Here is a 10,520-nt window from a genome sequence, read left to right on the forward strand (position 1 = left end):
GGAGAAATTGTGTTGCCTTACTGGGACTTTGCTTCCTGCTTCTCTTACGCAATTGTAATGGGCTGCATTACATGGGCGGAGAGGGGAGACCACGTGGTCTATAATGGAAAACTTCCCCTCCTCCTGGTGCTCATAGCCCTGAATAGGACAGCGCCCTCTAGTGGGTGCTTTGTAGCGTAACTTCAGCTGCACACGGTAGCAATATTTCAGAAGAATCGGGATATCCAGGTTTTCTTTTGAACGGAATTACTGGGGGAAAGTGTGGCAGACGTGCAGGAGGTTGAAGTTGTCATTGACAAGTCCCGCAAACTTCCGTGAGCAGCCAGTCACGAGCGTGCTTTACTTCGCTCATATGAAGAAGCTCTCTTTCACGCAGAAGATCTGCCTTTTCCCCTCCCTTTTTACCTTCTGAGAGATGGCCAAGACCGTCTTATTTCAGAAGGCCTTTGACGTAATGGAAGTTGAGTTGCTCGTCATTTGCTGTTACCGATATATATCTATTATATTATTGCTGCTGCTACGAGTTACTTATAAATTGTCGGATGCAATTAAGTGAAGTGACTAAAGTGTTTGACTCAAACACATGGGACGTCTAGATTAGGGATGTGCAAAGCAGCAAAACTCAAGTTTGCAAAAGTCCCGCAAATTCGACGTAGGAGCTTGTTTCGACTTGAGTCCATATCTGATTGTGAGCTTTGTTTTTTGTTCCCACCCCCCCCACGAAAGTCCGTGCATATTTCTATGTGTACTTTTCCAGATGTGCTCTTTCCCGAAATGTACACATCCTCCCATTGATAAAAGCATATTTGTGTGCATTTCTCCAAAGCAGATGTTTTTCCATGGGCATTTTCCAAAGGTACGCATGCCGTCAAATGCATTTTCTGGGGATGGTGGTGGTGGTTTGCGAAACTCATTGCAAGTTTGGAAACGTCTGGCCTTCGAGTGCGGATTGTGTCCAAGTTTGGTTCGGAAGATGCAACCTGGTTAAAATCCTGAAAAAACACACGAACAGACGAATTTCTCATTCGTCCCTGATCTAGATTCAGATCCCCAGTCACAAATGCTTCCATGCCTCCTTCGCACAGGGTTGTGCAAAGGATAATTCTTTCGAAAAGGGCTGTTGCAAGCATCCGACTGGGTCTGTGAGGTCGGTGGACACCCCGCCCCAGTGCAACTGGCTCTCAAGGACCCAGTCAGATGCCCCAGCAGTGAGTTCGGGCTACTGCTAAGCACTCACGAGGCCTCAGCAAATGCTCAACAGCCGTCCGCAGCCACTGCTGCAATTCTGCATTTCCCCCTTCTACGCTAATGGTGGCCGCCATTAGCGTGGATGGGGGAAATGAGCCATTTTTGGAGCCTCCGGAAGTCTCACATTTACCCTGGGCCAACGAGGGCCTTAAAGGCCCATTTGACACAAGGGCAAACCTTTCCTTTTATTTCTTTCATTGCTTTATTTATTACTTTTATATCCTGCCTTTTTTCCTCCTTAAGGAACCCAAGGCGGCATACATGTTCTTCCTCTCCATTTTTATCCTCACAACAACAACCCTGTGAGGTAGGTTGGGCTGAGAGTCTGCGACTGGCCCAAAGTCTCCCAGTGAGTTTCCACGGCCGAGTGGGGACTAGAACCCGGATCTCCCGGCTCCCAGTCTGACACTCTAGCCACTACGCAACACTGGCTTTTATGTGATTTACCTTTTCTTGTTTCCACAGAAGGGAAAAGTGAAAGATGGGAAAAAAGAGGACAAAGCCTCTCGACACGGTGCCAAATCCCCCAATAAAGAGAAACCCTCCTCTCCTCAGCGTAAGCGCTTAAACATCTGGCCTGTGTGAGCCGATCGAGGCCACATCTGGTTCTTATGCCATGAATCTGTTAAGTGCTGTTGCTGCATGTTCACCCTTCCTGGGACCGGACCAGCAGGGGGAAATTGCATAATTGAAGCTCCCCCAATAGACAACCTCCTCGCACACAGAAGAGTAGCATGTCAGGGAAAAGGCTATGTCACATCCCTTCCCTTAACTTGTTAGCTTTTGCAAGGAGGGCTTTCTGAAAAAAAAAATGCTGCTACAGGATGTGGTGACGGCCACCAGCTTAGGGGGATGAGAGATTCATGGAGAATAAGACTGTGAGCGATGAGAGCTGTATGCTGTCTCCACGATTAGAGGCAACGTTCCTCTGTATGCTAGGTGCTGAAGGACAATAGCAGGAGAGGCTATAATTTTCTGTCATGGCCTGTATTCTGTGGTGGTCCAGTCAGGGGCTGTGTAGCTGTTCTGTTCTTGTTGATGGGAAGTCAGTTATTATAATTTTGATTGATTGATTGCATTTATATACCGCCCCATAGCCGAAGCTCTCTGGGCAGTTTACAAAGATTAAAACAAGGGAGAGGGCCTTGTCGGTGATGGCTCCCCGACAGTGGAATGATCTCCCTGATGAGGCTCGCCTGGCACCAGCACTGTTATCTTTCAGGTGCCAGATCAAGACTTTTCTCTTCTCCCAGGCATTTAACAACGCTAAGTTTGTTTTCTAACGGACCCCAGAACTGTTGTTTTTTTTAAATGGATACTGACGTTTTTATGTTGTCGTTTTTATGTTTCCGATGGTTTAAAAATTTTGTATGCTTTTTTAATGTTTATTGTTTTAACTTTTGTGAACCGCTCAGAGAGCTTCGGCTGTGGGGCGGTATATAAATGCAATAAATAAATAAATAAATAAATAAATAAAACACGGAACATGAAAAACAAATATATACAAAATGTAAAACCGCTAAGCCTTCCAGGACAGAGTTACAAGGCAAACATGGTTCTTCCTTTTGAATAAGGGGCGGGTCGACAATTCATCCCTTCTGCATTCTCTCCTCCCCCGGTCCCTCTCAGCCGCAGCTCCGAATGTCACCGTCATCGACACGGCGGAGGACAAAGCGAAAGCGTTTGCTCAGATCCGGCCAAGCTCAGAAAGGGAGCAAGAGGCCTTCCTCAGTGCTCCCTTGAAAGAATTAGCAGGTGAGAGAATTAGGAGCTCTTAATAGAGCGTAATAAATGTGGATGGTCTGTTGTTCATCACTGTAAAGAATCCGTTCTGCTTTTAGGAGCCCAGTAAATCATGGCGTGGGTCTGTGTCTGTATAATATGTACAGACACCACATATACACACAAATATATTATATCATAATTAACCTTCCCCCAACCTAATGCTCTCCAGACGTTTTGCACTATAACTCCCAGCTTCCTGACCGTTGGTCATACTGTCTGGGGCTGATGAAACTTGGAGTCCAAACATCTGAGAACACTAGGTTGGGGAAGACTGATATATATGTGAGTGTGTATGTGGTTGTGTGTATCTAGAATCATAGAATCATAGAATAGCAGAGTTGGAAGGGGCCTACAAGGCCATCGAGTCCAACCCCCTGCTCAATGCAGGAATCCACCTCAAAGCATCCCTGGCAGGTGGTTGTCCAGCTGCCTCTTGAAGGCCTCTAGTGTGGGAGAGCCCACAACCTCACCAGGAAACTGATTCCATTGTCGTACTGCTCTAACAATCAGGAAGTTTTTCCTGATGTCCAGCTGGAATCTGGCTTCCTTTAACTTGAGCCTGTTATTCCATATCCTGCACTTAGGGAGGACCGAAAAGAGCTCCTGGCCCTCCTCTGTGTCACACATACACACACACACACACACACACACTCCACAGCTCAGGAATGCCATTTCCTAAAACAAAACAAAAGCCCGTACCAGGGTTTATTTTCTTTGCTCTCAACTTTTAACCTGATGTTATTGTTTTAGTATGATGTTATTGTTTTAGTATAGCTGTCTGCTCTTGTAGGTTCTGAATGTTGTGTTTCTTTTTCTTCTGGATTTTGGCAGCTTCCTCTATAAGCTGTCACAATTGTATTTATTTATATATTTAAAAATAAAACGTTCCTTTTTTAGAAGTGACAGCAATGCAAGGATCTCTGTTTTGCGTGTGACCGCCGTCCTTTCAGCTCCCTCTGATCTCTTCTTTCTCCCTGCTTCTCAGCCACGGGTACATGTACTGCCAATTGAGGACAACACTTCATGCATCTGAGCAAGTGGTCTGTGTCCACGAAGTGTGTTATACATTTGTTAGTCTTTGAGCTTTCTCACACCAGCGTTATACTGTGCAATCACTGCAAACGGCGTGCAAAGGACTCCAAAGTTTTCCAGCTTATAATCTGCTTTGATTGTGAAGTACTCCCAGGCATCCTACTTTAATTGCGCTTCTTCACCAAAAAAAGTGCCATATTTTGCTACTAGTTTTCGAGCGTATCATTTGTTGTTTTCTGAGCGGCCACTGGGGCGCAAGAGCAGGATTTGAAGAAAAAATAAACAAATGCTTACATCTGCGTAAGCTTTAAAGATAAAGTCATCAAAATTGGCACAGTAATAGATATTAAGGAGAGCTTTAAGCAGACCAAATTTGAATCGGATTGGGTCATTCTTTGATTTTTTAATGATTTTTTTACATCCCCCCCTTAAACCCATTTCCTGGTATGCAAAGCATCTAGCCCCCTGGTAGCAACAAGAACAACGGCGACAGCTTAGCGCTGTAGGGGATAATTCGAGGGAAACAGGTACGTGGGATGAAGCTCTTTAAAGTGCCACAAGGCTCTTTGCGGTTGATCCTGAGCTGTGGAATTGTAGAGCGCGGCGTCCTGTTTCTGTCACAAGAGGGCAGTAAAAGGACACGAGACGAGAAGGTGGTTAGCCCTCGTTTTTTCCAGATTTCCGTTATGGGAAATAACTGTTCGCCAAGGCTGCAACCCAGCACACAGTTAAATCCCGACTGAATCAGGTGTAAACTGTGCCATTGAGCATAGGCTCGTAATATTGCATTGGGCAAAGGCAGCTGCCTTGCACCAGGTGAGATGATTTGTCTGTCTAGCCCAGTTTTGACAGGCAGACGTCCTCCAGGGTCTCCCATTACCCACTTCCTGGTTCTGTTAACTGGAGAGAGATGTCAGGGATTGAACTCTTGCGTGCAAAGAAGGCCTTCGTCTCCTGAGCTATGACCTTTTTTTAACAATTAAAACTCCAACGAAAATGCTTCCCTTTCAGATAAGCTCCAAAAAGCCAAAAACGACCAGAAGAATGCACCGAGTTTGTGGATGACCCAGATATATATATTCTTTGTCAGCAAATTCTTTAACAACTACAAGCACTTGCAAGTCGTGCAGGAGACCATCTTAGACAATAGGGCCCGAGAAGCTGAGCTACTTGTGCTGAAGAAGATCCAGGAGGAGGAGGAAGAAGCAAAGTGAGTGTTTCGGCTTTTGGGGTGGGCATTATTTATTTATTTATTACATTTTTATACCGCCCAATAGCCGAAGCTCTCTGGGCAGTTCACAAAAAATTAAAACCACGAGGAACATAATAAAACAACCAACACTTTAAAAACCCAAATACAAATATACAATATAAAAAGCACAACCAGGATAAAACCACACAGCAGAAATTGATAATAGGATTAAAATACAGAATTTAAACAGCAAAATTTAAATTTAAGTTAAATTAGGTGTTAAAATACTGAGAAAATAAAAAGGACTTCAGCTGGCGACGAAAAGAATACAGTGTAGGCACCAGGAGGACCTCTCTGGGGAGCTCGTTCCACAGCCAGGGTGCCACAGCGGAGAAAGCCCTCCTCCTAGTAGCCACCTGCCTCACTTCCTTTGGCAGGGGCTCATGGAGAAGGACTCCTGAGGATGACCTTAGGGACCGGGCAGGTACATATGGGAGGAGGCGTTCTTTCAAATAACCTGGCCCCGAGCTGTTTAGGGCTTTGTATGTTAGTACCAGCACTTTGAATCGGGCCCAGACCTGGACTGGCAGCCCATGAAGTTGTAAAAGGACTGGCGTGATGTGGTCTCGCCGGCCAGTCCTTGTTAATAAGCGGCTGCCCTGTTTTGTACCAGCTGAAGTTTCTGGACCATTTTCAAAGGCAGCCCCACGTATAACGCATTGCAGTAATCCAAGCGAGAGGTTATCAGAGCATGGATAACTGTAGCTAGGCTATCTCTGTCCAGATAAGGGCGCAGTTGGTATATCAGCCTAAGCTGATAAAAGGTGCTCTTTGCCACTGAGTTCACCTGTGCCTCAAGTGACAGTTCTGGATCCAAGAGCACCCCCAAACTACAGACCCAAACCTTTAGGGAGAGTGCAACCCCGTCCAGGACAGGGCAAACAGGATAATGGCTTTTACCTATTCAAACCCTTAGCAGTCAGCCAAAAGGGGGTCACCAAAACAGACTGCTTTTCTAGATGGCTCGGCTGTTTTCCGTGGGGACGTGCCAAGAATATCGAGGCCTTCATGATCATTTTCCACAGTGGAAAATGACACAGGAAACTGTCTTATACCAGGTCAGACAAAGGTGGCTAGGTGCCCTACTTTACAGAGGACAGTCCTCTTCCTGAAGGGCTGTTTGGTCGAAGACCAGTTGAAAGATAAAGAGTCCTAGGAAGGGAGCGCAGCAGTGGCCTTGGATGCCCGTCCATATTTAACCCCTGGACTGAATGGGGAACTAGCCCAATCTTCCCCATTATAGTGTGATGTGTTGTATTTCTATTTAAATTCCTGGCATTATTTCTAAATTTGCATATATATTATATCAGCACATCCAGATATTATGCAAATCGATGTCCTCTTTTTTCAGTGTGGCATTTTCTCTTATTTGCGACATTTAAGTAGGGTGACCCTATGAAAAGGAGGACCAGGGCTCCTGTATCTTTAACAGTTGCATAGAAAAGGGAATTTCAGCAGGTGTCGTTTGTATATATGGAGAACCTGGTGAAATTCCCTCTTCATCACAACAATTAAAGCTGCAGGTGCCCTGCCCTCTTTTAAATCTGGTCACTCTAGTGAAGCTCCTGCACCTTTAACTGTTGTGATGAAGAGGGAATTTCACCAGGTTCCCCATATAGACAAACGACACCTGCTGAAATTTCCTTTTCTGTGCAACTGTTAAAAGATAGAGGAGCCCTGTCCTCCTTTTCATATGGTCACCCTAGTTTAGGGGGCAGCCTTAGGTCCATGCTTCACTTCAGCATTACGAGGATGAGTCACAGTGGGTCTCAGGTGCCTGAACTCTTCCCCCAACTCTCACAAAAGCCCCTTCATAAGGTTAATTAACATTTCTTGAATCAGGTTCCAGCCCTAGTCTGCTGTTGGCTGCAGGTACCATTCCAGCGATCTTCAAAACAGTCCAGCTGTTCTGTTCTGTGCTTTGGCCATTAGATAGTGGTTAGGACAAAATGGCCGCTTCTCAATATGATCCACAGCTTCTTCCCATGCTGCAAAGATCATGGTAGAAGCTCTGTCCGATGTGGGCAGGCTCTAGTTTCCAGGAAGGGCAGAGCTGGTGTGGAGAGGAGTCACGCTGGGGTGTGCCGAGAGTGGGTAACGTCCGGCCCTCCAGATACTTTGCCCTCCAGTTCCCAACAGCCCTACCTAGCTTAGCTAATGGTGAGGGATCCTGGGAGTTGTAGCAAAAAGCAAGTTTCCCACCATGGGGTAGGGTATCCTTTGGGGCATGGGAAGGGACCTAGCAGGTCCCCCACCATGAAAGTGATGGGAGAAAGGGACCAAAGGGGAATATTTCTAAGATGGCATATAGCTGTCTCTTTCGAGATCATTTTTATATCCCAAGAGGGCCGCCTGGCAGCGGCGTCTCCTCTCCAAGAAGCACTCGGTAGCTATTTTAGACTATCGCAAGCTGGCGTAAGCAATTCTGAATATGTCAGTGCCGTCCCTTGATACGCCGTGTTGGGCTTGGAACCCAGCTCAACCAAAAAGCTTCCTTGCACTGTAATTTTTTTTTTTAAAAAAAAGAGCCGTCCTGACATGACTGATGAAAGTGATCTTTTGAAGTCCTCGGCTCCTCCGAGCTGGATTTTCTTACATAGCTAGGTTGTGATGGTGATGATAGCAGTCTCAGCTCCTAGAGTGAAAAAGTTTCAGTCCGTCGGAAATTGACTGGTATCACATTTCGGGTAAAAGAAAAATGGGGGTCAGGGCCAGATTTAGGGGCTGGGGCCCAGGGTTTCGGGGTTTCGCATTTGTGTCCAGAAACAAAGGTGTGTACTTGGTTGGGAATGTCGGTTTTCAAAAAGTTTCATAATCCATCCATACTGGGGGTCGTTTCTACATCTTTTAAGCTTATATAACATTGAAACCTTCCTTCCAGGAACTGCCTCCTCTGTAACATTGAAAACACACTGATCTTCACATGCTTATGTCAAATAGAAACTGATCAGCAATTATGGGGGGGGGGGGGAAAGAGCATATGGCATACATAAGCGTGTGTTTGATTGCGTTCAGAATTTATATGAGACAAGCCTTGCCATTTACTGCACAATAACAAAAGCCAATGATTGAAACATGTTTTTGTGATGGGAGGTGGAGAAAGTTGCCTTGGCTTCCTGCTAAGGGACTTTTACTCAGGGAGGGTTTTTCTTCCAGGCTAGTACATCCAAACAGAACAGGTAAAAGAGCTGCTTTAAAAAGTGCTTGTCACTAGCAACGCCAGTCAGACTACGGGCAGTTACATGAAACACTGGTTGATTGAAATTAGAAAACGGCTGGGATTTATTTTAGGACGGAGATTAAAGAGGATCAAATAGACCTTTCATTGGGCAATTTATCCTGCAGCTAGTTGGCGCCAGTCTGCAATTCCTTAAAGTGTCATTTTGGACATCACGGTAAACTTTCAGGTAGATTTTCCTCTACCGTAAAGATGACAGTTTTGGGGGACGAATACAGAAACATTTCTTTCACTGAGCGATGTTAAACGTGTAAAGGTTCTGTGGAAGGTTTATGGCAGGCTTCAACCCAGGTCCCTCCAGTTGTTTGGGGAGTTCTTTCGGACTCGTTCTCATCAGCACCACCCAGCATGGCCAAAGTCCCAGATGATGGAGATGTAGTCCAAAACATCTGGAAAAGCCAGATCAGGGAAGGGTGATTTATCGCACTAGTTTTGTTACTGTGTCCCTAAGGTATTTTGGGCCAAGCCTGGGTCTCTTTTTCTTTGCTGGGTGAATGGATAGATTTGGATAAAGACTGCATAAGAACTTAAGAAGAGCCCTGCTGGATCAGACCAAGGGTCCATCTAGTCCAGCACTCTGTTCACACAGTGGCCAACCAGCCATCGGCCAGGGATGAACAAGCAGGACATGGTGCAACAGCACCCTCCCACCCATGTTCCCCAGCCACTGGTGCACACAGGCTTATTGCCTCTAATACTGGAGATAGCACACAACCACCAGGGCTAGTAGCCACTGATAGCCTTTGCCTCCAGGAATATGTCCAACCCTCTTTTGAAGCCATCTAGATTGGTGGCCATCACTACATCTTGTGGTAGTGAGTTCCATAATTTAACTCTGCGCTATGTGGAGTACTTCCTTTTATTTGCAGCACCTGTGTGTGCGTGTGTGTGTGTGTATACACATTGACGGTTTCCCACTGTGTCTCTATTTTCTGTCATTCTTAAGGCTACTGTTAGCTGTGCGGGTGTGAGAAAGACAGGCACAATTTAAATTAGGCAAAGGTTTAACACCCCGCAAACAGTTTAGTCGCTGATCCAAATCTACCCACCTGCTGCTTTTAATGAAAACAGCCTTTCCCAACCTAGTGCCCTCCGGATGTTTTGCAAAACTCCCATTTCTGGCCCCTGGCTATGCTGGCAGTCCAAAACATTTGGAAGGTATCAGGTTGGGAAAGCCTGAACTAAAGGAGGAGACAACCAGAGAGCCATTCATAGTCCTCCACTGATCCATGTTGTTCGGCCATAAGACTCTATCAGTTTGTATATGGAAAGGGTTGTGGGTCATTTTTTAAATATCTAAACAGGCACAGGATTGCGCATTTAGAACATCAGAAGTTTGTATCCAAGCCACGCAGTTGTTGTTTTTTCCATAAAACTTCGTCCCCAAACAGGTATGGATTCTGGTTTATGGATTTGTTGCTTTAGAGCAGCCTTCCTCAATGTGGGGCACTCCAGATGTGTTGGACTACAATTCCCAGAATGCCCCAGCCAGCTCTGCTGGCTGGGGCATTCTGGGAGATGGAGTCCAACACATCTGGAGCGCCCCAGGTTGAGGAAGGCTGCTTTAGAGTGAAATGTCTGAATTGTGTCATGACTTTCCGGTTTAAGACAATCTTATTCTGACTCTAGTAAGAACAATTTCAATAACTCCACCTGCCCCCCCCCTTTGACTACAGGCTTAATGCTATGAGGGAGGCGGAAGAAGCCAGAAAGTCAGAAGAAGCTGCAGCAGAAAAAGCAGCTTTAGAGCTTGAAGAAAGTTTGAGTAAAGAGCTGGAGGAGGGTTCTGTACAGCTCGTGTCTCCGCCGAAAGAGGAATCTCCTGTTTTGCCACAGGTCCCGCCAAGCAGCAAGACGACTGCAGCAGCAGCGAAGAAGAAGAAAAAGTCCTAAGAGGAGCTGCACAGCTGTCAGATTCTGTATCTGGCTGGGCAGAATTTCAGAACTGCAATGCAGGTGCTTTCA

General features: G+C 45.9%; 1 protein-coding gene across 1 annotated transcript in view; it reads left to right on the plus strand.

Annotated features, from left to right (window-relative positions):
- Positions 1–10,448, plus strand: part of LOC134410291 (radial spoke head 10 homolog B2-like) — a 31,603-nt gene extending 21,155 nt beyond the window's left edge. The window contains exons 17-20 of the mRNA XM_063143482.1: positions 1,714–1,804; positions 2,878–3,003; positions 5,077–5,275; positions 10,232–10,448. Coding sequence (XP_062999552.1) covers positions 1,714–1,804; positions 2,878–3,003; positions 5,077–5,275; positions 10,232–10,448 — 633 coding nt within the window. The remainder of the gene's footprint in view (positions 1–1,713; positions 1,805–2,877; positions 3,004–5,076; positions 5,276–10,231) is intronic.
- Positions 10,449–10,520: the final 72 nt, after the last annotated feature.

Source organism: Elgaria multicarinata, chromosome 17 (genome assembly GCF_023053635.1).
Source record: "Elgaria multicarinata webbii isolate HBS135686 ecotype San Diego chromosome 17, rElgMul1.1.pri, whole genome shotgun sequence".
NCBI classification, from domain to species: domain Eukaryota; kingdom Metazoa; phylum Chordata; class Lepidosauria; order Squamata; family Anguidae; genus Elgaria; species Elgaria multicarinata.